General features: G+C 40.7%; 1 protein-coding gene across 6 annotated transcripts in view; it reads right to left on the reverse strand.

The window, feature by feature from the left end:
• USP15 (ubiquitin specific peptidase 15) overlaps positions 1-27,574 on the reverse strand; it is a 137,193-nt gene that overhangs the window by 14,024 nt on the left and 95,595 nt on the right. For all 6 annotated transcript variants that reach the window (XR_005588951.1, XM_039503432.1, XM_039503418.1 and 3 more), the window contains 7 exons: positions 15,536-15,709; positions 13,511-13,669; positions 12,424-12,648; positions 3,939-4,022; positions 3,740-3,834; positions 1,743-1,934; positions 668-783 (listed from right to left, as the gene is read on the reverse strand). Coding sequence is in view for 5 of the 6 variants with exons in the window: in XM_039503432.1 (XP_039359366.1) it covers positions 668-783; positions 1,743-1,934; positions 3,740-3,834; positions 3,939-4,022; positions 12,424-12,648; positions 13,511-13,669; positions 15,536-15,709 (1,045 nt within the window). In the remaining variant the exon portion in view is untranslated. The remainder of the gene's footprint in view (positions 1-667; positions 784-1,742; positions 1,935-3,739; positions 3,835-3,938; positions 4,023-12,423; positions 12,649-13,510; positions 13,670-15,535; positions 15,710-27,574) is intronic.

The following is a 27,574-nucleotide window of genomic DNA, read 5'->3' on the forward strand; positions in this document are numbered from 1 at the left end:
TCAGCCAGTCTTCTCTTACACTCCTCTTTTCACTTTCCTCATTCTTTCAGCACATACACTGGAATGTTCAACTAAACTCTCTCTAGATATTTATTACAAAGAAATATTTCTTCTTTTGAGCCCAGATGTCTGTGAACATGCTAAGAGTCCAACCAGCAAAAGGAAACGTGATACCACATTTTAAAGAGTTTAACCCCTAGCTAACAGGTCACTGCCACTCTAATTCTACTAAGTTCCTTGCAATTACTGTCTGGTGAACAAATTGCCTTAAAAGTTAAAAGGACTGAGTTTAGTAACTTTGAAGCCTGAAGTAGCTACACCACTCAAAAGGAAGTTTAAATATCAAGGCTTTTAAGCCTCAAAATTGCCAATTTTAAAACATAAATTTGGGGGCTAGTCTGATGGTCTAGTAGCAATGCGTTATCCTGACACCCAAGGAGTCAAATCTGGCTGAGTGAGAACTGGAAGTGCTGCAATCAACACTCGCATCAGTTTTTAACACTTAAGCTTGCCTGCAGCCACACAGACTTAATGTGGTGGCTTTGAGGGGGGTGGTTAGAATAAAGAGGAAAAAGGGAGAATTACAGTAATTGGGCAGAAAAGCATTAAAGTATGAATCTTACATTGAATGCAGAATATTAAACAAATGTAACTATTCAAGCCTTACTTGGGGATCCTTCTTCATGTATTCCATTTGGGCCATTACCATTGATACCATGGTCTTTACAGCAGTTTAGGGATCCTTCAGAGTCTTCACTTTCAGTACATGTTTTCACATATCGGCTAAAATAAACAATTGAAAATAATAATGAGCATTTGTATACCACTGGGTTTTGTTTAAGAGGAGTATTTGCTTGTAAAGTATAAGAGCATTGAAAATACAGTAGGTAGTGTAAATGCTCTTACAATGTACTGTATTCCTGCAATGAATCACAGTTATGCTAAATGAATAAAGTTAACTCATATCAATTGCTGCAACAAACTGTTTCTGAAGCACATTTCTTTTTGCTTTTTCTATAGAGTTATTTTTTTGTGTGTGACCTCTTTTGCTCTATATTAGTTTCTGTTTTATTTAGTATCCCAACCATATTGTCTATATAACTGGTCAGAGATAAAAACATTTTGTACACCTTGTACAAGAACTATGAGGACATGTCTACAAGAGAAAGTTATACCAGTATAAGGTAAGGTGTGAATTTAAACTGATATAATTATACCTGAAGAAGAGTTTTGTATAAGCTCAAAAGCTTGTCTCTCTCACTAACAGAAGTTGGTCCAATAAAATATATTACCTCATCCACCTACCGGTATAACTTTCTGTGTGGACGTTCCTATTCCAGAATAAGAGTCTCCATGGGGACAGCTATACCAGTATAGCTATTCTGAAACTTTCCCATGTAGACAAACCCTAACTGCCATGATTAAACAACGTCCCCTCCCCTCACAAACAAACCCAAAACCAAAGAAACCCTCTTCTCTCCCAAATATAACCACCCTCCTTCAAGCATGACACCATTTTTGGATGATGTAAATGCCATCAAAAATCAAACTAAAACCAAGTCTAGTCTGGCTCTCAAGAGGTTAAAAACTTAAAATATAGTCTTATTTGACAGAAAACAAATATAACTGCCTGTGAAAATCTAATCAGAGTTCCATAACAATCCATATAAAAAGCAATCATCTACAGAACCTGATTATTACTGTTATTTACACTGAACTGTTTTTTCAAGTAATATTCTTACCACATTCTCAACAGCAGAAGGTTATACAGTTTATCTTCAGTATTGTTTCTAGGCACTGTTATAAGAAAAGGTTGACCAAACAGCGAAGAACCACTATGGTGGCTGTAACTGGTGTGTCTATACTTTTCTCTTAAACAAACAGGAATTATGACTTGCTCTGTATCCTCTGTTCTGTTGATAGCGATTTCAAATCTTAAAAAATAGAGAAGTAGGTGAGAAAAATCTGACAGAAAACCAAGACTTCTGTTTATTGCATGTTTCTTCTATGCAATTAATTTATTTAGCTGAAACTAAACCCAACTCCACACAAATTTATACTTAATATTAGGGCTGTCAAGCGATTAAAAAAAGAATCGTGATTAATCATGCAATTAAACAATTAAAACAATAATAGAATATCATTTATTTAAATATTTTTGGAAGTTTTCTACATTTTCTAATATACTGATTTCAATTACAACACAATACAAAGTGTACAGTGCTCACTATTTTTATTACAAATATTTGCACTGTAAAAAACAAAAGAAATAGTACTTTTCAGTTCACTCAATACAAATACTGTAGTGGAATCTCTATCATGAAAGTTGAACTTACCAATGTAGAATTATGAACAACAAAAAAAATTGCATTAAAAAATAAAACAATGGAAAACGTTAGAGCGTATGAGTCCACTCAATCCTACCTCTTGTTCAGCCAATCGCTAAGAGAAACAAGTTTGTTTACATTTGCAGGAGATAATGCTGCCCGCTTCTTGTTTACAATGTCACCTGAAATTTGGAACAGGCATTCACGTGGCAATTTTGTAGCCGGCATTGCAAGGTATTTACCTGCCAGATATGCTAAACATTCATATGCCCCTTCATGCTTTGGCCACCATTCCAGAGCACGTGTCCATGCTGATGACGGGTTTTGCTCGCTAATAATCCAAAGCAGTGTGGACTGATGCATGTTCATTTTCATCATGAGAGTCAGATGCTACCAGCAGAAGACTGATTTTCTTTTTTGGTGGTTCGGGTTCTGTAGTTTCCATATCAGACATATGAATGTTGCTCTTTTAACTCTTCTGAAAGCATGCTCCACACCTTGTCCCTCTCAGATTTTGGAAGGCACTTCAGATTCTTAAACCTTAGGTTGAGTGCTGTAGCTATCTTTAGAAATCTGACATTGGTACCTTCTTTGCATTTTGTCAAATCTGCAGTGATGTGTCCTTAAAATGAACGTGTGCTGGGTCATCATCCGAGACTGCTACAACATGAAATATATGGCAGAATGCAGGTAAAATAGAGTAGGAGACATACAATTCTCCCCCAAGTTCAGTCACAAATATAATTAATGTATTTTTTTTCTAACAAGCATCATCAGCATGGAAGCACGTCCTCTGGAATGGTGGCATGAAGGGGCATATGACTGCTTAGCATATCTGGCACGTAAATACCTTGCCGGCTACAAAATCACCACGCAAACGCCTTTTCTCGCTTTCAGCTGACATTGTAAAGAAGAGGCGGGCAGCATTATCTCCTGTAAATGTAAACAAACTTGTTTGCCTTAGCGATTGGCTGAATAAGAAGTAGAAGTGAATGGACTTGTAGGCGCTAAAGTTTTACACTTTTGTTTTGGAGTGCAGTTATGTAAAAAAAAATATAGATATTTGTAAATTGCACTTTCACAATAAAGAGACTGCACTGCAATCGCTACAGAAATACTATTTCTTTTGTTTATCATTTGTACAGTGCAAATATTTGTAATAAAAATAATATAAAGTGAGCACTGTATACTTTGTATTCTGTGTTGTAATTGAAATCAATATATTTGAAAATGTAGAAAAACATTCAAAATATTTAATGCATTTCAATTCTATTGTTTAACAGTGCGATTAAAACTGTGATTAATCACAATTAATTTTTTTGAGTTAATCGCATGAGTTAGCTGGAATTAATCGACATCCCTACTTAATATGAAAGTATTTCCTGACAATAAAAGAAACTATTTGAACTTACACATAGATGTCATCACGGTCCATAATACTACTCAAATTTTCATCCATAGCAAATATTCTGTGGAACCTATGATTGTATATATCAGTAACTATCATCTAAAAGGAAATAAAAAATTAAGTCACTCTCTTAAATTGGTTTAAAACAATGAAAATATTTAACATTGGGCTATGTATAAATGATTACCTCAGCAATGTCTTACCTTATCTGCAGCAACACCAGACAAAGCTGACAGTGCTGTACAAAGGTCCAGTATATTCCCAATTTTCTGAACAACTACTTTGTACTAAAAAACAAAATGTGATAATTTCTCACTCTTAAAGGACTGAAGCCGCCTGAGAAAAGTTGTCATACATCCAGTTTGTGTACACCTTTAATGTGTGTCTTTAAATTCTTATTTACATTCTCATTGTGCATGGAATTTACAACCTACCATGTAACAGATTTACTCATTACATTTATTTGTAACTGCAAATACATTTTGGACATCTACAGTTTTAATGATCTAAAAGTGAACATACTGAATATTACATATAATACTCTACAATGTGCTATTTCATGTGAGGCCACTTCTACTTTTCCATACAAAAACCCAACACTGAAATGTATTTAGACACAGGGTAATAATTTTCAGAAACACCTATACCCCATTTTCAAAAGTGACTTAGGCCTGGTCTATACTACAAAGTTAGGTCAAAGTAATCTGCCTTGCCTTGACCTATTTATGCACGAGTCTACACTCAAATTTGTCTCTGGCAAATATAAGCAGCCTGTTATGGTGACACAGTTAAACCACCTCCCCAGAGGACTTTGAGCCATACAGGGCCGGCTCCAAGTTTTTTGCCGCCCCAAGCAAAAAATTTTTCCCACACTCCCCAGCCCTGCCATTCCAACCCATTCCCCAAATCCCCGGCCCCGCCTCCTCCCTGGGAGGAAGGGAGGGGGAAGCGGAGCAGCGGTGCGCTCGGGGGAGAAGGTGAGCTGGGGGGAGCAGTTCCTCTGCCCCCCCCCAGTTACTTCCTGTGGCCCTCCCCGCACTCCCCACCATCGCAGCTCACCTCCACTCCGCCTGCTCCCCTGAGCGCGCCGCTGCCACTCCTCCCCCCTCCCTCCCAGGCTTGACACAAAACAGTTGATTCACGCAGCAAGCCAATGGGCGGGGGGGGGGCGGGCGGAGAAGCAGAGTGGCAGCAGTGGAGCAGAGGTGAACTGGGGGTGGGAGCAGTTCCTCTGCCTCCCCGCCCCGGATTACTTCCTGCGGCCCTCCCCGCGCCCCCCACCACTGCAGCTCACCTCCGGCTCCCGGCTTTTTGCACCCCAAGCAAAAAAAAAAAAAAAAAAAGAGCCGGAATGCCACCCCTTGGAAAGTGCCACCCCAAGCACATGCTTGGAGCGCTGGTGCCTAGAGCCGGCCCTGGAGCCATAGTCATAAGAACGATCATACTGGCTCAGACCATAGGTCCATGTAGCCCAGTATCCTGTCTTCCAACAGTGGGCAATGCCAAGTGTCCAAGAGGGAATGAACAGAACAGGTAATCAAGTGATCCATTCCCTGTCGCCTATTCCTATTTTCTGGCAAAGAGAGGCTAGGGACTCCATTAATGTTTAGTTGACCTAAGGTCAATGGAGTGTAAGTGCAGACACCGCGTGACCTACGTCAACTCTAACAGTTCTCCAGCAGCTGTTCAACAATGCTTTTCCCTGCAACAGTGACTGGTCGCAATTGTGAATTCCACTGCCCCGGAATTGTCAGAGACCAGAAAACAACCCTCTTTAAAACTCCTGCGTATTTCTGAAATGCCTTTTCCTGACTGCCCACCTTGGCAAGCACACCTAGCAGCTCTCCCTTGTGTGCAGCTGTCTAACCGACCACATCAGCTCTATGTACTAGACGTGTTGCTGCCTAGAGAGATGGGAGATATTGGATCTCCTGTGCCTGTTGGGAGAAGCTGTGCACGAACCGCTACAGACCAGTCAAACGAACATGGACATCTACAATCAGATTGCACAGGGGATGCAGGAGAAAGGGTACGAAAGGGATCAATAACAGTGCTACATGAGACACTGTGGACACCTAGGAGGAGCCTGGACAGAGACCTTTGCAGTGGACAGGATGGGAACCCAGTGAGGGGGTGAGGGTGTCCAGCTATGCCACAAGCCAGGACCTATTCAAGACTCCACCACAGCCTAGACAGTCCCAACAGCTATGCATGGATGAGCCCGCTGAAGGGGAAGGAATCTTGTGTAAGTGCGTGTATGCATTTTTCCTTACAATGTTTAAATGTAAAAAGGTGCCCAACTCTTAAGTTAATAGGACACAGGTATAGATTTTTCGTTGTTTTACTTGTATGAGAAACGGTAGTGGTGCAATGAATAGAAATAGTGTTATCTGCTTTTCATATCCCAGTATGGTAGGGTTGGAGGACATGCAGAGCAATTTTGTTCATGTACACAGGAATTTCCTTTGTATCCTCCTGAGAGAGCCTGATGAAACTTTCATGGAGATATGCAGCAATCCTCCCCCAAAGGTTTCCAGAGACGGCAGCCTTATTTCTTCTTCTGCAGTAGGCCATTTTCCCACACCAGTCCGCAATGACTTCGGCAGACACCACTACAGTAAACAGGCTAGTGGCATACAGGTCTGGCAGCTTTGGGATGCCAGCAGCAGCTGTGCTCTCTGTGCCTTTGTTACCCTCAGAAGTGAGATATCAGCTAAAATCACCACTGCCTTTTGAAAAAAGTGCCTGTACTCAGTGCCGTTGCCCTGTATTTGTATCCGTGGCATCAGGGGCCAACATTTCATTTTTTCCTGTAACAAAAAAATCTTATTTCCCTCTTCCTCCATTCCCTGACTCCTGCCCCTCGTGGGCCCTTCTCATCATGGTGGGGGCTAGAGAGCAGTGCTAAGAAGAGTAGTACCAAAGCTGAAGTGCGAACGAGCATGTCTTATTACAAATTTTTTATAGGAATAAGGGAAGGGAGTTTTGAAACATATTTTTCTGTTGTGACTGTAAGTAGAATGATACATCTGTCTGGTTTATCTGTAGCTGCTGCTGTTGTGGTCTTGAACGGTGCCCCTTCCACAGCATGACCCTGATGACGAGGAGAAAGAAGGGGACCAGGTAGAACATGAGAACGGCCATACTGTGTCAGACCAAAGGTCCATCTGGCCCAGTTTCCTGTCTTCCAACAGTGGCCACGGCCAGGTGCTTCAGAGGGAATGAGCAGAATAGGTAATCATGTGATCCATTCCCAGCTTCTGGCAAACAGAAGCTAGGGACACTATCCCTGCCCATCCTGGCTAATAACCATTGATGGACCTATCCTCCATGAATTTATCTAGTTCTTTTTTGAACCCTATTATAGAATTGGCCTTCACAACATCCTCTGGCAAAGAGTTCCACAGGTTGACTGTGCATTGTGTGAAGAAATACTTTTTTGTTTTAAACCTGCCGCCTATTAATTTCATTTGGTGATCCCAAGTTCTTGTGTTATGAGAGTAAATAACACTTCCTTATTTACTTTCTCCACACCCATCATGATTTTATAGACCTCTATCATACCCTCCCCTTAGTCGTCTTTTCCAAGCTGAAAAGTACCAGTCTTATTAATCTCGCCTCATACAAAAGCTGTTCCATCCCCCTAATAATTTTTGTTGTCCTTTTCTGAACTTTTTCCAATTCTAATATATCTTTTTTGAGATAGGGCGACCACATCTGCACACAGTAGTCAAGATGTGAGCATACCATGGATTTATGTAGGGCAATATGATATTTTGTTGTATTATCTATCCCTTTCTTAATGATTCCCAATATTCTGTTAGCTTTATTGACGTGTCGCTGCATATTGAGTGGATGTTTTCAGAGAACTATCAACATTAACTCCAAGATCTCTTTCTTGAGTTGTAACAGCTAATTTAGACGCCATTTTATATGTATAGTTGGGATTATGTTTTCCAAAGTGCGTTACTTCGCATTTATCAACATTGAATTTCACCTACCATTTTGTTGCTCAGCCACCCAGTTTTGTGAGATCCCTTTGTAACTCTTCGCAGTCTGCTTTGGACTTAACTATCTTGAGTAGCTTTGTATCATGTGCAAATTTTGCCACCTCACTGTTTACCCCTTTTTCCAGATGATTTATGAATATATTGAATAGGATGGATCTCAGTACAGACCCCTAGGGGACACCACTATTCACCTTTCTCTATTCTGAGAACTGACGTTTTATTCCTACCCTTTGTTTCCTTTCTTTTAACCAGTTAACAATCCATGAGAGGACCTTCCCTCTTATCCCATGAAAGCTTACTTTGCTTAAGAGCCTTTGATGAGGGACCTTGTCAAAGGCTTTCTGAAAATCTAAGTACACTATATCCACTGGATCACTCTTGTCCTCATGCTTTTGGACACCCTCAAAGAATTCTAGTAGATTCATGTTCAGTGAGCTTCTGCAAGTGAGCTGCACAGGACCATGAACAGAGGGCCTGGGGAGACAATATAGCAGATAGCATGGAGAATGAAAGAGCAGACAAGAGAAAGGGCCAGGAGTCCCAGCAGAAAAAAAAAGAGGAAGATGCATGAGGATATAATGGGTCATTTTTGGCACCAAATACAACTGCTTATACTCTTGTTGACCTACAGGTTCAACAATCATGGACTTGTCACCCCTTTGCAGTCAGTGGCGAACTCCATTTTAGCACTTTCTTATACTCTCCAGCATTCCACATGGCATCAGGGGCCACATCTGTACTCATACCGCTCAACAGAAGGGGACAGTAAGGACAACCACAGCTTCACATACACTAATTTAGGAGAGCCACAGTTGGTGTTATGTGTTACCAAAATGGACTGAAATGGACAGGAATGTTTTCTGCCTTTCTAATTTTAAAGTTCTGTTAATTTATGGTACAAGTTTGTATTATACTCTCTTTTATTATTTGCACATTTTTGCATGGTTTTTGCTATGTAGATTTGTTTTTTGAAAATAACTCATCTTTATTAATTCACAACACATTCTGAAGAATACAATGCAGAACTCAAAGCACCCACTTCTTGTAACTGTACATGACCACAGAACTCAGATTCAGTTTAAGGCACAGTGTAATCATTATAAAATGTACAGCAAGCACTGCATAATTCACATGTTTAGCAAAAGACACAGCATAATATTTATAAATGTACAACTAGCACTACACAATTCCTAACAGCCCTCAGAAACTTCAGGGCCAGAGCACAACCCAGCACAGCATGTTACTGTGGCTGACCATTAAAGTGGTCTTCCAAGGTCACCCTCAACTGCATATCTCCATGTTTGGTTGTTCAAACTCAGAAGGCAGCCACTCAAGCTCCACCTTGGCAGCAACTTTTCCCCCGTTGACTCACAGATATTTCTCAAGGCTATAACCATTTGGATATTTTTCTGACTTAGATCCAATCTTGTGAGTAAGTATCACCAGCATCCTTTCAACCTAAAAGCACATTCAACTGTGATTCTGCATCTGGTGAGCTGGTAGTTGCATCTTTCCTTGTTGCTGTCAAGGAGCCATCCAGTAGCCACCATGAGCCAGAGGAGCAAGCGGTACACCTGATTTGTATTTCTGTATCACCAATGGCAACCTGCCAGTTGGGAAAGAATGTCTTTGCTTGCAACTTTCTGAACGGTCCTATGTTCTTAAAGATGAGAGAATCATGCACCTTTCCATATCAGCTCACACTGATGGCAGTGAAGTGTCCCCAGTGATCCACCAATGTGATCCACAGAAAAGAAGCCCTTTCTACTGATGTACTCTGGGGCAAGGAAGTCTGGTGCCAAAATAGGGATGTGTGTGCCGTATATCACCCCATTGCAGTTTGAGAACATCATTGCTACAAATCCATCCACTATTTCCTACACATTGTAGAAATCACAGACCTGCATAGTAGGACATGATTAATGGCCCTAAACACTTGTATGGCAATGGCCCACCCTTGGGATTTTCCAACTCCAAAATGACTTCTCACTCACTGGTAGTAATCTGGCGTTGCAAGCTTCCACAATGCGATTACCACTCACTTCTCCACTGTCAGTGCAGTTCTCATTCTGGTGTCCCTGCAATGAGGGCTGGGGACAGCTCCGCACACAGATCCCAGAATGTGACATTTTGCATTCAAAAGTTCCGCAGCCACTGCTCATCGTCCCAAGCCTACATTACAATGTGATCCCACCGGTCAGTGTTCACTTCTCAGGTCCAGAAACAGTGCTCCACCAACAATCTTACTTTTTTTTTTTTTTGCTATATTTCTCAGCAATCTGTCCTCCCAGAAATTGTCATGTCTCCTGTTGTTGCAGTTCTTCCTGAGAGTCTGCAAATACTGGAGGAGTGTGCATCCTGTATTTGCGATGTTCATGACAATAGTGCACAGCTATGTGGGCTCATGCTTCTGTCAGAGATGGCAGAGAGCAAAAAGTGTCGTATGGGTTTGTGGGCTTCAAAAAAAATAGCATGCAAATTATGGGATATGGATGGCATTACAGGATGGAGAAAGTTGAATGATGGAAACTTGACCCATAGCTCCCGCTCAACCCTGGCATGATTCATTTCTATCCCACAATGCACTGCAAACATTTCCCAATAGGTATTGCACTGGACAGTGGTGCAGAGCACACTGGGATACCTACCAGAAGCACATCACACTTTGCATCAACACAAGTACTCCTGGTGAACATGCACAGCGCCAATTCAAGCAGGCAAGTATACACATGCCTAAGCAACATACTATCTGTGGTGGCTGTATGCCGACAGAATTTGCATTGACCGAACAAAGTTTGTAGTGTAGACATGGCCTCAGACACTTAGCTAAAGTACCACTGAAGGTCAGTGGGACTGACACTCCTAAGTCTCTTTGGAAAATGGAACTGAGGGACTTTAAAATTTTGCCAACTGTTCTTTTTTTAACTCAATTAAGTATAAAGAAAAAGTCAAGTCAAGCCAAGCATGGTCACACGGTGTTGTTAACTATTATAAAAACTGACGTTAGACATTCTAGATACTACCCAGGAAAAACTGGTAGGAACAAGCAGGTGAAATTTTTCTTTAACTATAGTAAGAACTCCGAAGATCTATTATTTTTAATTCTAGGCAATCTTTCTCACTGGAGGTTTGCCAGTGCTTTTTCGAACACTAAAATACAACTTTTTAACATGCCAAATGGATTGCTGTTTTGTGTGAAGACAGACGTTATTTTGCAGCACTTTCACCCTGGGGAAGTGATTGAACTCTGGGTTCCTGCATGGAGTTGCAGAATACTGATCAGATGACCAAAATAAAGATTTAACATTAAGCTCTTCAGGATTAATTGTATCCAGAAACGTATCAGTCTGTGCATGCACACAGTCTGTCCCAAGAGGATGTCAGAGACACTTAGCACTTATGTGCATCAAAGAGACACAAGAGTAATTAGAAATAGACAATTATCTCATGAGTTAATTTCCAAATTAAAAAAAAATGTCATGTCCAACCATGAGGGCTCAACCTATCTCTTCAACTTCTCCTGAAAGACACACTATTACCTTAACCTCAACACACCTAAACTCAACTCCTGCTTTTTCCTCCCTCTCTGCTACACTATTCTCCATCACTTCTAATGTCACTATTGTCTTTGTTACTCAGTCGTGTAACTGCTATCTTCTACTCCTCATTCTCTTGACCCATCCAACCAGATTATGTCCAAACCCTGACTTTCGCCCTCCACAAGCCAACCTCCTTTCTGCTCCTGCAGCCGAAACTCTCATCAGGTTCTTGTCTCCCATCTCGCTTGCTTAGGGGGCAATGTGCCTCCTTAACATGCACATTGCCCCCTTCAGTCCAAAAAAACATTGCTGCTTAAGTAACTCAGTTCTGGCCTTGTCACTCTCCTCTCCCATCTTCCACTGTTCCTTCTCCTTTATCACACCAGGTTCAAGTATTCAAGGGCTTTCACAACTCAGCCCCTTCCTACTTAACCTCCCTTACATCTCTCCTACAATCTCTTCCACCAACTACAGTCTGTGAATCTCAATGTCTGCTTCTCCCACAATAGTCTATGTGCTTTGTTCCAAGTCATTCCTTTCGCATGTAATTCCCTCTTGAATTGGCCCAAAAGACCACCCTTTCCACATTGAAATATTTTCTGAAGATCCTTCAATGATGACTACAAAATATTTGTTGACTAATAATGGAAAGCTGAGGGCAACTGGGCATAGTTTACATATTTAATAAAAATAAAAATCTGTATCAAGATCTCATTTTATTAGTGCGTTGTACTCCAACAAATTTTTCATGTTTGTCATTTTAGACTTGGGGCAGGGTCTGTGCACTTCTTTATGTTTGCAGAGCAAGTAGCTTACTTTGACAATATTGGAAACAAACTAACAATAATAATAATAATTAATAAAGAGCACAGCCTGGATTTAAAAGGTTAGGGAAAATTTATTATAATATAGTAATAAAATAAATGATCAATATCTTCCTTGAAATTGAGTTGAAGTAAAATGTGTCTTTTATAAAGTTTCTTCATTAATAAGTAACAGAGATCAAAGTCAAAAAACTGTACCATCCTGACAAATGTAATTTGTCAGATTTATTGCCTGTTCTGTCATGTATTAAAAACATGAACACAAAAAAAGATTTTAACACCACAATGTTTTATGTAAACAAAAATATTTCTTACCTGCATAGGTTTAGTAAGTGGATCCATTCTAACTAAATAAACTTCCAAAGTGCGTTCTTTTTTCATGGGTAATGGAAGTGTCAAGTAACAAAAGGGATCAAAGGTTACAGAAATCTTAGCGCATTTAGGACAAACAAGGGTGGATTTAAAAAGACCATGAAATATATCTACAATGATGGAATCATTTCTTTTTAAATGGTTCTCCCAGGCTTCCTCAGCAACCACCTACAATTAAAACAGAACTTGGGTTATAGCAAAAAATGCTAATGAAATGCACGTTATATATTACCGATACAAGTAGTTAATATGAGACTATCCATTACATGGGTTAAATGTACAAAAAAGGTCTGACCCCAAGGACTGACTACAGCAATGACACCTCAATTGTTAAGGGGACTGTGTGAGTTAAACACTTGTTAGGATAGAGACTAAGAAATCAGCTCCAATGGATGTTTGATCTATTTGGCTAAGTAATTGGACAAAAGGAAGTTTAAGACAGAAATCCCCATGTGAAGTAGCCCAGGGTTAGTGTGTATAATGATGCTCTACAGACAAGCAACTTAGAGCTGTGGAGTTTCCCCAATTAGGAGTCTAGATGAGAGAGGCAGGACACAGGACCTAACAAGTATGCTGAAAGTAGGAGATTGCAAGACCAGGGGTCCAAAACGCAGCTGCTTTTCTTGAAGCAGCAAAGAATCCTGTGGCACCTTATAGACTAATAAGTCTATAAGGCGCCACAGGATTATTTGCTGCTTCTACAGAACCAGACTAACACGGCTACCCCTCTGATACCTGCTTTTCTTGGTGTGTCGGATGGAGTCTCTGCAAGGGGAAGTATTTGTGTATAGTCTTGATGCAGTTTTTGCTATCCCTTTTCAAAGTAAACAGGAATTGTGTACATGTAAATAAATGAGACTAGAAAATATCTTGAGTCTGTGTCACTAAATTCTCTTCCACTGAAAAGATGACCCACTAAGCAGCACACAAAGATGTTAATGCTTGACAAAGGGGCAACAACATCTTACAACATACTGTAGCATTAAGTAATGAATTAAAACACACAGAAAACCAATACTAAGAACATTACCTTGTCCGGCCTTCCATCTGCATCCTTTAATTGAATATAAGGCTTTTTCCTAATCCGATTCAAATCCTCATGTAAACCATCTAAGAGAAAAGCTAGAAGTTCTTGACAGTCTTGTTGCTGATATCCAGAAAACTGAGGTGCAAATCGTCCCACTTGTGTCTAGAGAGCACATATGAGAATTTTCAGTTTGGGATATGTAATGTTTGATTTTGTGTAAACTAATAAACAGCAAGGAGCTAGCTACCAGCAAGTCACAATACTTAGAAATCAATGATTGCATCTGGCACCTTGTGTTTTCAGGAATGGCTGCCACTCAGGCGCCATAGCAAGGATTATTACATGGCTGAACATGTTTGCACAGGAGCTATGGGAGGAGCTCTTGGAGAGGAAAGATGTTTTTGTGGTTAAAAACACTGGACTGGTACTCAGGAGGTCTGGGTTCTATTCCCAACTATACTACAGATTACTCCTTGGACTAGTCACTTAACACCTCTCTGTGACTCAGTGTTCCCATTTGTAAAGGGGTGCATTGTAAGGATAAATTCTTAAACGTTTGTAAGACATTCAGATACCATATGGAAAGTCTCATAGTAGTAAACACTAAAATGAAAAAATAGGAGTACACACTGCTATGTTAGTACAAGAGAAGCAGCCTAAAGCTCGTCAAACCAGTTGAATGAGGAAGAAGAGTCAATTAGGATATTTTTTTCAGAAATGATTTGGGGCTGTCAAACAAAGGCAGATCAATCACTGCTAATGAGGGAGCCTGGAGCCACAGTGACACCCCAAAAGTAGGAAGTGGTGGTATGGCCAGCAAAGGGACATATCCATGATGGAAAGAGGAAGTAGAGATGATGCAATGATTCAGCTCCTCCTCCCCTCAGCCTCTACAGGCAAGGCGCTAATGGAGCTCTGGCCACAGTTTAATGCTGCCCTCCCTGGGTAAACATTATTTGCTTTCTGGGTGGTGAAATGGCCCCACGGTGCAATGTCCTACTACTGCTGAGGACAGCTATCATCAGTGGGGGGTTAATCTAGTGCAGTAAAAGTGAAAGGAAAAAAAACCTTAGGTCGAGTGCTGTAGTTATCTTTAGAAATCTCACATTGGTACCTTCTTTGCATATTGTCAAATTTGCAATGAAAGTGTTCTTAAAATGAACATGTGCTAGGTCATGATCTGAGACTGCTATAACATGAAATATATGGCAAAGTGCAGATAAAACAGAGCAGGGGACATACAATTATCCCGCAAGGAGTTCAGTCACAAATTTATTTAACACATTTTTTTTAATGAGCACCATCAGCATGGAAACCTGTCCTCTGGAACGATGGCCGAAGCATGAAGGGCCATATGAATGTTTAGCTTATCTGGCACATAAATACTTTGCAATTCCATCTACAAAAGTGCCATGCAAATGCCTGTTCTCACTTTCTAGTGACATTGTAAATAAGAAGAGTGCAGTATTATCTCCTGTAAATGTAAACAAACTTGTCTGTCTTAGCAATTGGCTGAACAATTAGGAGGACTGAGTGGACTTGTGGGCTCTGAAGTTCTACATTGTTTTGTTTTTGAGTGCAGTTATGTAATAAAAATCTACATTTATAAGCTGCACTTTCACGACAAAACGACTGCACTACAATACTTGTATGAGGTGAATTGAAAAATACTATTTCTTTTGTTTATCATTTTTACAGTGCAAATATTTGTAATAAAAAATAATGTACACTTTGATTTCAATTACAACACAGAATACAATATATATGAAAATGTAGAAAAACATCCAAAATATTTAATACATTTCAACTGGTATTCTATTGTTTAACAGTGTGATTAAAACTGTGATTAATCACAATTAATATTTTTTAATCGCGATTAATTTTTTTGAGTTAACCATGTGAGTTAACTGCGATTAATTAACAGCCCTAATTATTTGTTATATGTATTATAAATTTCATATACTTCAGCTGTGAAAACAAATTCACTGTATACATTCAAACTCAAATTATAATTTAAGTAATACCAACCTTAAATGCTCTTGGTGTGACATAGCTGTATTTTCCTGACCACATTTGCTTGATGAGCTCTGCATAAGCTTTTGCTATTTCACCTCGCATTCCTAAAGGATTGTCAAAATTTAGCTCATCCTGATATTTGTCATTTAGGAAGTATTCTGTTAGTGGAGGGGTGTTGCTCAGACACTGTGAATGGAAATATTAATTACTTAAAATAAAAAAAAGGGTGATTTTAATTAGCTCTGCAAAAAATGCTCAATCTTTGTTAAAGTAGCCATTTTTCTGTAAGTCAAATATAATAAATATTTGCCTGTTAATAAATGAACTATAATACCTGCAAGAAAGAAATTACAACATTCTGTAGAAGCAGTAATTACAACAGGTATTGCAGCCATATGCAGTGTATTTGGGGATCACGTTGTATTACATTTATGAATATTTCATGTATCATTGTGGGTCAGGGATTGTACGCAAATCCAAGGTGGGAGGGGTAGCACAGCTCTCCTAGGAAGTAACAACAGTGGAGAGAGATTACTCAAGTCCCTGAAATTGTAAGCAGCTCCAGAGAAGTACTTCCCTCTAGAGTGGTTTGCATATATTGGGGTTAGAGCAGTCCCATAAGAAAGGCAAAGGTAAAAAGGAAGAACTTGGCATATAACAGTTGAGTTTAAAGTATCAGGGGGTAGCCGTGTTAGTGTGTATCCACAAAAACAACAGGGAGTTCGGTGGCACCTTAAAGCCTAAGATTTATTTGGGCATAAGCTTTCATAAGTTTTTTACCCATGAAAGCTTATGCCCAAATCAATCTGTTAGTCTTTGAGTTGAGTTTAAAGAGATTCAGGGCATTCTTTCCAACTGACATGAATTTTTGCCCAAGGGGGGAGCCAAGCCAAGCCTTTGCTGAAGGGTTGGAAGCTTTTTAACTTGCCAAGGCCTTGGGCAATTTCTGGTATGTTTAGTGTGAGGGTAAGCCCTTTTATTTTATTTATTTTCTATATGCTTTATGGCCTGACTAGATGTACTCTGCTGAGAAAGAGCTGTGTGGGAACTTGTAACTGTTGGCATACACTGTTCACAGCCCTTGGAGAGAGAGCAGAGTTTAGGTGCTGTCTGTAGTCAAACTGGCTTGCTGGGGATATCAAAGTGAACTGCAGGGGACTATGGCCTAAAATCCTTGTCTGGAGAGAGAAAGCACAGAGATTCCTGTCCAGGGAGATGAAGGCTAAAGGCCTGAAACCCCAACTGGCATTCCCAGACCACGGAGGACATCAGAGGTGCAGTTACTCCAAAATTGACAGTAATACTACTACTTAGAAGTAAAATACCTAAAATTTCTACCCAACAAATGTGATGGTTTTATACCAAGCCTAGTTGCTACAGTGGCAGTTGTCATTATTGGCCCTGCCATGAGGGATGGCTTTTGAAAAGTTTCACCGACAGAATACAGTATACACTTCAAATGCCCCAAGAACAAGCCATAATAGAGATTAAATATTGCGTTTCAAAGTTGAGAGTCTAACTTCCACCAACCGTGGGAAAAGATACTGTTTACAAGTATTTACTACAGCTTGTTTAATAAGACTATTAATAAACTGTCTTCTCCTGGACGAAGCATCAAGGTTACAGGAGTGATAAGAAAATATGGTTATTTACGTGGATGGACACATCAAAATATCAAATACTAATAATAGCAATGGACTGATATTCTATCTTTTCCTGACAGAGCCAATCAAATTCAAACCTAAAGACAATTTCTCATCTAACAACATTCAGTGAAAGTGAAGTGACCTTTCCCAGTAATTCTCAGTGGGTGGTTAGATCAGCTTCCTTAAATGGTTTAACTTTAAAATGCTAGCATTGTATTTATAACCTGTTCGGGTTGTGTTCTTCCTTTAATGGTTACATGTTGCCCACCAACGACACTGGCCACTAAGCAGACACATCTCTGGTCTGATTTACAAAACCTATTCTGCTTCAGTGGGATTTGTATCAGGCCTTAATGCAATCCTGGAAACCTTACAGACTACTGAATAGAGATAATACAGAAAGCCATCCATAATAATGCCTTCTGAACCTGTTTATTATACACACACCTATAACAGTTCTCCAAAGGCCTTAGCTTGTCTGATGAAACCTTTTATTTGTTCGCTGAACAAGTCTGCATTATTGGGTCAGCATTTAAAGGGAATCCTTTCATGAGAACTACTGAAAAACCATTTATAACACCTTGGAAAATTCAGCATGCCTTTTCCCTTCAATCCAGACTTTGTCATCATCCAGTTTTTACACCATTTGCTTATGCAACTTTACTTAAAACAAAAAATATCAGTTTGCCTTCTCTGCTCCCTCAAAGATGTCCCCCATATCACATGCTCCGATTTCTATGCCACACAAACACACGGACTGGATCGAGTTCCTCCACTACATAGTACAAGGGTCTTCTGCATTCTCCTTCTCCAAGCAGAAGGGGGTTCTAGGAATAGGCAGCTTTTTTCCCTTCCCATCCTCCTCCTAGTAAGGATAAAGGGAGTGACTGAGTACAGCTGGGTCCTCTTCCTCTTACTTGTTTACAACCTCCTTCAGAAGCTAACTGAAGATGATGGGGAGGATTGAAAGGGGAGAGCACAGCATCAGTTTCACCACTCAGAAGGGGAGAGAAAGAATATATATATTTTTAATAACCATCAATCTTCTCTCCCCTTTTTAGGCTCATTATTCTTGTCTACGATGAGTAGACAAGAGCACAACCCTATAGAAAAAAACCTCATGCATGTGATCTCATATTCACATGTGCATGTCACATTCGTCCCCCTCCCTCAAAAAATTTTTTTTTTTTTGCATGGGCTGTAAGTACTGCAGAGAAATATTCTCAATAGGCAAAAATAGAGTTTCCATTAGAATTGATTTTTAAAAGATTCATACAAATATACTAGTTAACTGTTGCTTTAAATTGAATTTGATCTGTAAGTAATAATTATAATTAAGATGACCAAAAAGTATTCAAATGTAATGTCACTTTTAGTAATATGAGTAGGTGATAAGAAAAAAAAATGTGATGATCAGATTAAATTTTTTTAAAAATAAGGCCATGTGACCTTACTCTGATCTACTGTAGCTCCCAACATATCAAGATCAATCTCTATGTTTCACTGAAAATGAAAACCAAAACACATATATCCTTGGTTACTGTAAAACCGCAAAGCTATATAATTACACATGGGTTTTTCTCTCTCTCAAAATACTTATTCAGACTGGTCTGAGCAGAGCCATAGATTTGCTGCAGATTATTTCTCTCTTTTCTTTACAACCACTTCAATGCTCCAATATAACAAGACTCAAACTGTGGGACGGGAACACCTGGGTATTTATCTGATAAAACATACATCTATACTGCAATTAAAAACCAGCAGCTGACCTGTGCCAGCAGACTCAGATTTGTGGGGGTTGGGCTAAAGAGCTGTTTAACTGTGATATAGATGATTGGGCTTTGGCTGGCTCCCTGGTAGGTGGGAGGGTCCCAGAATTCAGGCTGCAGCCTGAGCATCTACACCGTAGTTAAACAGCCCCTTAGACTGAGTCAGCTGGCACACGCCAGCTGCGGGTGTCTAATTACAGTGTAGACATACCCAAAATAAGTACTTCTGAAATACAGAGCTGTCACCTCTTCTATAATCTCAGGTGTCACCACTTAGAAGACAGCTATGAAAGCTGGGAGAAACTATTTCACTTTGTCTACACTTTGAGAGAGACTAAATATTTTTATGAAAATGTTTCTCTCTTGAAGAGATTATAGACAGGAGTTAAATCAGCAGGACTTCAGACATCAAATTCAGATGTGTACTGCAGATAATTAGGAGGAAGCCTACCATCCACTTGTCCCATTTGACCTGATGAGAAGATTATGCACTGGGGAACATATCTGTGAGGCCCGGTAGCGAGGTTGAAGCAGATGGGGGTGGTTGTCTGTGCTTATCGCCCCTGCTTCTCTTCGTAAACAGGTCCTGGCATAGCCAAGACCCGGACCTGTTGTTGAGGTCTGAAATGCTTCCTTGAAGGTGGCTGGGGCATAGAGGCCCATCCATCTGCTCTGAGAAAAGGGAAACTCCCTCAAACCGAAGGTCCAGAAGGGACTGTTGAACCTCCAGTCATAGGCCGGAGGACTGGCACCAAGAGCACCTTTGCATGACTACTGCTGATGAAATAGTTCTGGCAGCTGCATCCACAGTGTCAAGGGCAGCTTGCAGGGAAGCCCTAGCTATAGCCTTCCCTTCCTCCACCAGAGCGGAGAATTCCTGTTTGGACTCCTGGGGCAGCGAGTCCTTAAATTTTGAAATGGATCCCAGACGTTAAAGTCATACCTCCCTAGCAACGCCTGCTGGTTGGAGATGCAGAGAGGTAAATCGCAAGTAGAATAAACCTTTCTACCAAAAAGATCTAATTTCTTTGAGTCCTTCACCTTGGGGGTCGCACCTTGCAGCCCATGCCTGTCTTTCTTGTTGGCCGCAGAGACCACAAAGAGACCCAGGAGGGGGATGGGAATATAAGTACTCATACCCCATGGTGGGAACAAGTACTTCTCTGCCCTCTGAAGTAGGGGGCAAAGAGGATGGCATCTGCTATAAGGTTTTGATTGAACCGATACTGGCCTCGTTGAGGGGTAGGAACACCCTCGATGGGGCCACTCCAGCCAAGATGTTGACCAGGCTGTGGGAAGTGTCTTTCAGTATCTCCACTTCCAGCCCTAGGTTTGAGGCCACACTCTTCAATAGATCCTGGTCAGCTTTGAAGTCATCCTGAGATGTCGAGCCACCCATCCCTGACACTGCCTTCTCTCAGGAGGAGGAGGTCTGCACTGCCAGGGGGCCCTCCTCCTCTTCTTCTGCACTGACCAGATCCTGCAGTTCCAGGTCTTGAGTATCGGTACCAGGCTCAGTACTGGTTTTCAGGTGGGATGCTGGTTGGTGTGACAGAGGAGCCCTTCCTTCAGACACCACCCAGCAGAGTAGTGGCTTCTGTTAACAAAAGGCCAATTCAAGACTCTCAACCTGAGACCTCTTAATATCTTTAAAGTCATCAGCAAAGTCAGTTACAGCAAAAGAATCACTAAAAAAAAAGCATTGATTAAGGAAATAGTAACGAAAATTAGAACACTGAGCTTTTTTTGGTTAGGAACTAATAGATAATAAAGGTAATAATTGGAGATATACCAATCTCCTAGAACTGGAAGGGACCTTGAAAGGTCATTGAGTCCAGCCCCCTGCCTTCACTAGCAGGACCAATTTTTGCCCCAGATCCCTAAGTGACCCCCTCAAGGATTGAACTCACAACCCTGGGTTTAGTAGGCCAATGCTCAAACCACTGAGCTATCCCTCCCCCCAACTCTGTGAGGCACTAAAATATTACAGAGATGAGATGTGTACAGAAGTAGTTAGTTTAGATTATAAGACATACAATATGTAGTGCTCCAAAAGCAAGTATCTTGCTTTCTCATAGATTACATTTTCAGGATTTGATGTCATGAGAAGTAAGTGGAAATGTTACAAACTTGAGCTTTAGAAGAGGGAGTAAAGACTACAAGGTGCCTGAAAGGAATAGACTGATTCCTTCATAAGGATCTTAGTTACTGTCTGGCGGAATAAAAAGCAGACACTGATTGGAACAAATGTCCTCCCTACTTGCTTCAGTTGATGGTAAAGGAACCTGACCCACAATAGTTTTAGAGAAGGTGAGGCAACATGCATTTGTCCAAAATGCTGAAGTATTATCTAGAATTTATTCTAGATTTCTAATCAGTAACTGGCAAGAGTTCAGTTAGGTTTTTAAGGAAAAAATACTATATTCAGGAGTATTTTCAAGTAGGTCTTGTTCCACCTCACTACATGCTGTTTGCATTTGGACATCTGATTCTGGCATACAGGTCAGACTCCAAGGTTTAATATGGGTTAGTCCAAAACTAGGTGTTTTAAGCTAACAATACTGCTGAATACATATTGCTGTTCTTGAAAGGAAAAACAGGTCATGATAGTGCAAATGCTCACTAAAATTCTGTAGCTCTTAATGTCAACAGGCCCAAAGCTTATTGCAGCATCACAGGACAAACAAAAACCCAAAAGCAAAATCTTTCTGAAGCAAGGTTTACCTGTCTACACGGCAAATAAATAATCACACAGAATTGTATTTACCGATCCTGTGTTTCTTTAGAGGACTCAGTCCCAAGGATACAAGTAATCTGCCACCGCTGATACTCCCAAAATACCAAGTTTCATAGAAGAATCAAAGATTATCCCATGTTGATATCTCCACATCTCCAGAGGGGGGAAAAAACTTGTGGAGAGTTACACAATTTTTTTTACAGCTAGAAGAACCACAGATTCTTCAGTCATTAATTGCTCAAAGCCAAGAAACAGTTAATACATGACTATGGCTAATGCATCTTTTTGCTCCTAAATGACAGAACTGGTAGACTACCTGGACATTGGAGCCACAAATACTGAAAAAAGAACCGGAGACTACCAAATTTATTTGAGCATAAGCTCAATTAAATATTGAAGACATTTCTTACAGTCAGTGGCAGCAGATAGGTAATGGTAGAAGAGGCTCAGCCCTTCCAAACATGAGCCCTGCTGCCCACCTGCACAGCCCAGATCAGCAGGCATAGCTCTGCCTTCTGTAGTGCCAGAGCCAGCTTGGCACTGAGCTGCCTGACTGCCCAGCAGCAGGACAAACCAGGAGAGTCCCCAGAGCACTGCAGCAGGACAAGGTGAATCTGTGAGTGGAGCTGGGGTTAGTGCCAGCGAGGGAGAAAGTGAGACGGAAGTGGAAGGGGACTATGGAAGATGGAGCCAGACATAGCCAGCTGTGGCCACTGGCACTCCCCCGCCCCATGGACCTCCACAATCCCCTTACCACAGAACCCCAAATAACTCTCTCTCCCACAGACTCCTACCCAACCCCCAAATAACCCATCTCCCCAGCTCCTGCTTAAATCCACCATCAATCCTCCTGATATCTCATCTCCAAACACACCCAACCTCTTTGCACCCTCCAAATAAACCCACAGTCCCCACCCCTTATATAATCCCAAATCCCACAGAACCGCCTCCTGCCACAGGCCTCCCCAAATAAACCTACCCCATTGCACAACTCCCCAATGCGCCCATAAAACATCACCCTGCCACCCCCCAAGCCACCGCTCACCATCCCAAGCCCCATTCCCCAACAAACCCACCTCTTAAAACCTCCTCTATAGTCTCCCCATCCCTCAAACCACTTCCCTGTCCCAATCTCCTCCTTCTCCCCTGCTGCCCATCCATACTTACTCCCGCAGTGCCCTTCTGCTGCCCTCCCAACACCGAAATCCATATACCTTATAAATCACCCCAAATACCTCCAAGTCCTGGCTGCACCCACCCCTCTCCCTTCAACTGCTCTAGTTCCCTATGGCTTATTTATAAATCCCTCCTTCCCCAATCCCTTGACCCCTGGTATTAGCATCTTTTCTTCACTTTGGAGTGTTATGAGGGGCTGGTGACCTCCCCACTTCCCCTTATCTTGTTGGGGAGGTCAGATGGCTAGTCCCCCATCACTTGGAGCCTGCCACAGCAAGTCTGCAAGCAGCAAGAGCCAATGAACCAGAGTGTGGAACCAGATCCAACAGGAGCTACTGCTGCTGGATGAGTGCACGGTTGGCTCATTTTCCTTCCACCATGGGCTCTTCCCTCCAGGCTGGGACAGAAACTGCAAAACCTCTCCACCCCAGAGAGCAGGATCTGACAGTTTTACTCAGTCTCCTGAAATATTTTCACCAGCTGTCTATGCTTACACCACTTGACTAGGAGATTAAATTGGTATATATATATATATTGGTACACACTAATACAACTTAAACACTGTCAAGGTTTGCAGGTTTAAAATGCAACCTTTTGGTATCTGTTTATAAGTCAATACCCAAAGAAGGGAAAGAAAAGATAGGAAACTTTCCAAAAAATTAACTAATGCTTTTTTCCTCCTAAAAAGTAACCAGGCAACTATTGTATGAGCACCACTGATCTCAGAAAAGTTTGATAAGGAAACATCTCAGTTTCAAATTTCCAAGGGATAAAAGAAAAAAAACCTCAAAAGTAATTTTCTCTTCTTTTTCAATGAATTGGTCAGAACGCATAGATTCCACTGCAGTGTGACATCCTTAAAGCATCTGTGATTTAGTCTATTTTAGATTACCCCATAGGATTTTTCCATGAACAAACCTCAACTTTACACAATAGATTTGTACTACCACTATTCTGTTGTCATACTAGAAATGCAATATATTGGTGGCTACTAAAACAAATTTATTATGTAATTGGGGCATATGCCTTGGGTTGTTGCCCAAGTGTCACATACTTCACCTAAGGTAAAAAAGTAGTTCTCTACATCAACTTTCAAAGCAAGTTTCTATTGCAACTGTGTGGCAATGCCATATATATTTCTTTATAAGGTGCACTATCAAATACATGCAGCATTTACTAGTACTTTAAAAAAAAAATCTTGGCAAAGTTATCTGGGAACACGAGTAACTCATGTAATGGAACCCTCAATTTGTCAGCCAGTATAATCTTATTATACAAATCAACTTGTGAATATTCAGTGCCATATCACCAATTGCCTTTAATCCTTCTGTCTATGGGCAGTCACCCTATCAATTCATACAATTAAACTGGAATTTCCCCCAGTACCTGGAAAATAGTTGAAGCAATCCCCTTCAAAAACAAAAGTTGTTTTTTGTAACGTGGAATTTGAATCACTTCCGTTTAGTGCAGTTGCTCTACAATGCTCAAGTGACCAAATATGCTCAATATTTTTGTAAATAAGTAACGAGAATAGGAAAGAAAACAAGCTTAATTGTTTAATTACTTGGTGTGAATAGTTTAATATCTTTGCTAATACAAACAAAATGTATAGTTGTTAATCATGATCTCTAATTGATTCGTTTTAAATTTAGGCAAGTCCAGATCAGATACATTAGCTGAAGAGGATTAACACAAACTAACAAAAAATCATCCTGTTTCCATCAGTCTATTCCAATGAAACAGTGCAATTTTGTGATTAAGCTGTCTAGCTACGAGCAAAAAAGCATTTCTCTCAGGGCTCAAAATTGAAGTACGAAACTGTTTTTTTAAGGTAAAGTCCAGTTTGCTTACTAGCCATGAGCAACCATCCATCTTTTATACACTATGTGACAGACCCAGACCAGTGGGGTACAGGAGTCTGGTAGAGGGCAGATATACTGGTCACTGGATGAGTAGTTTTCTGTTCCCTGAGTGACCAGAGCAGGGGCTGCACTAGAGTAATCAGGAACCTGCTAGAACCAATTAAGACAGACAGGCTAATCAGGGCACCTGGGTTTAAAAAGGAGCTCACTCCAGTCAGGCGAGGAGGAGCCAGAGGAGAGAAAGTGCATGTGAGGAGCTGGGAGCAAGAGGCACAAGGAGCTGAGAGTGAGAGGGTGTGCTGCTGGAGGACTGAGGAGTACAAGCGTTATCAGACACCAGGAGGAAGGTCCTGTGGTGAGGATAAAGAAGATGTTTGGAGGAGGCCATGGGGAAGTAGCCCAGGGAGTTGTAGCTGTCATGCAGCTGTTACAAGAGGCACTACAGACAGCTGCAATCCACAGGGCCCTGGGCTGGAACCCGGAGTAGAAGGCGGGCCCGGGTTCCCCCCAAACCTCCCAACTCCTGATCAGACACAGGAGGAGTTGATTCAGACTGTGGGAAAGATCACTGAGGTGAGCAAATCTGCCAATAAGCACAGGACCCACCAAGGTAGAGGAGGAACTTTGTCACAACTAGCATAAGCAGCAATTCAGCAGTTAAGCCATATTCAAGTATAGTGTTTTTTATTCCAGTTCTGCACCCAAAGGTTGCACAAGACCAGAGGAAAACAACTTCCTATGAAATCTATAAAATGCAATTTTTGCAATTCAGATTCACCAATCTTTCTTGCCTTTTCTCTTGTGAAGTCAGGTGGACAAAGCAATCAAAGATTGTTACTTGTGCTTGTTCAGCTTTTCTTCATGTGTCCTAGTCAAAGCATTTCCAGAAAATAAAGGTAAAGATGAAAACTTTCTGGATGTCTCATCTTTTGTACAGTAACAGGTCCAGTAATGGATCTTCACAAAAATGAATTTACAGATGAGAAATATTTCTGACATCACGTAAACCTCAACAGTTTTAAAAATTCAGTTCAGATGTTTGTCTGAACATTTTGCGTGATTAAGATTCTAAAGACAGAACCCAATGCTCACTTATTATTTTGCATTAAGAAATCAAGAAATGTGTCTAGTTGAGACATGACATTCTTCCTCAGCAAGAATGAGTGAGATAATTTTCCTTGGTGCTTTTTCAACATAAGACTGCTTTGGTGGCAAAGACAGGAGTTCTAGGTTTGGGGAAACCAAACAAACATGTACATTACAGTCATCTCTTGATCCTCTGCATTGTGATCAATAATGCAGCTAGTCGTAGGTAGAATTCCATCTGGTTGATTGAAATGTTATAGTGGAAGGTTATCAACATCATCATCACTTGCTGGCTTTGGACATGACACCAGCATTTTTAGGAAGTAGGTTAAATAAAATGCAAGAGTCCTCATCTGTTTCTGCAGCTTCAGCTAGGAGAGATTTGTCCTGGACGCAAGGGTCTAAAAGAGCAACTAACATAATTTTTGAAGTTTGGACACTTGAATGTGTTTTTCATGACAGAATATGGTGCTAAAGGTGCATTACTGGGAAATACAGAGCACGTTTCTGAAGTCTATGACAGACAACCACACCTGATGATGCAACCAGAGATACTGGAATGAGCAGGTATTTTGGACTCTGACACCACTTGTCTTTCATCTAGCTAAAGACAGGATAGTAATGTAAATCTGGAATGTTAAAGGGTTTGATTGTGCAGACAGAGCTGAACATGGAGTGTGGTCAACAAAACCAAAAGGATAACAAATTAAGTTTCAATCTTTATATTATTTGGACTTGTGCCCATGTTTGTTATTACTAAGTGATTTTATCACTTAATATAAAATTTTGTTTTGGAATGCTGCAGATGCAAGTCACTCAGCTTTCCTGAATTTGCTGAAACACAAAATATTTACTGATTGAAATGCATTTGTTTTAATTGTAGAATGCTATTAGCATTTTCACAATTCCCTTTTCACTGAGAAACCTTGGAAGCTTGTGTCTGCTGGAGATTTTACTTTTTAAATTATGCCTATTCTTTTTTGACAAACCATTTTTTGTGCCTTATTTTTTTGTTGGTTTGATGGGGTGGGCCTAAACTGAATTCAAATTAAAAGAAAGAATGAGGTATCTCTCCACAATCAATCCAAGTAAGTAGAAGATGACAAGACAGACCTGGGATTTCTCAGGATTTTTTTGTTAATCAGTTTTGTTTTAGTATTTCAGAGCCAATAATTGACAAACAAATTCTTGCAGGATCCAACTTAAGAGTTTGTAGATGGTAGAGAATAAGGAAGTGTTATTTACCCCTTCACACAACACAGGAAACAGTTGTCACTCAATGAAATTAACAGCCAGCAGGTTTAAAACAAAAAACATAAGGAAATACTTCTTCACACAAAATGGTCAACCTGTGGAACTTGTTGCCATGGGATGTTGTGAAGCCCAAAAGTATAACTGGGTTAAAAAAAGAATTAGATAAGTTCATGGAGGATGGGTCCATCAATGGCAATTAGCCAAGATGGTCAAGGATGCAACCCCTGCTCTGGGTGTTCCTAAACCTTTGACTGCCAGATGCTGCGACTGTATGACAGGGGACAAGTTACTCAATAATTGCCCTGTTCTGTTCATTCCCTTTGAGGAATCTGGCATGAGCCACTGTCAGAAGACAAGATACTGGGCTAGATAGATCATTGATCTGATCCAGTACAGCCCCTCTTATGTTCTTAGTTCTGGTATAGCTGAAGAATTAGTAAACAAACATATTTACACATATTGCCTATTAACCTATATCTTTAACTTGATGTGCACAGGACTGGAAGGGATCTCCTGGATCA

The sequence above is a fragment of the Mauremys reevesii genome, linkage group 1 (genome assembly GCF_016161935.1).
Source record: "Mauremys reevesii isolate NIE-2019 linkage group 1, ASM1616193v1, whole genome shotgun sequence".
NCBI lineage: Eukaryota > Metazoa > Chordata > Testudines > Geoemydidae > Mauremys > Mauremys reevesii.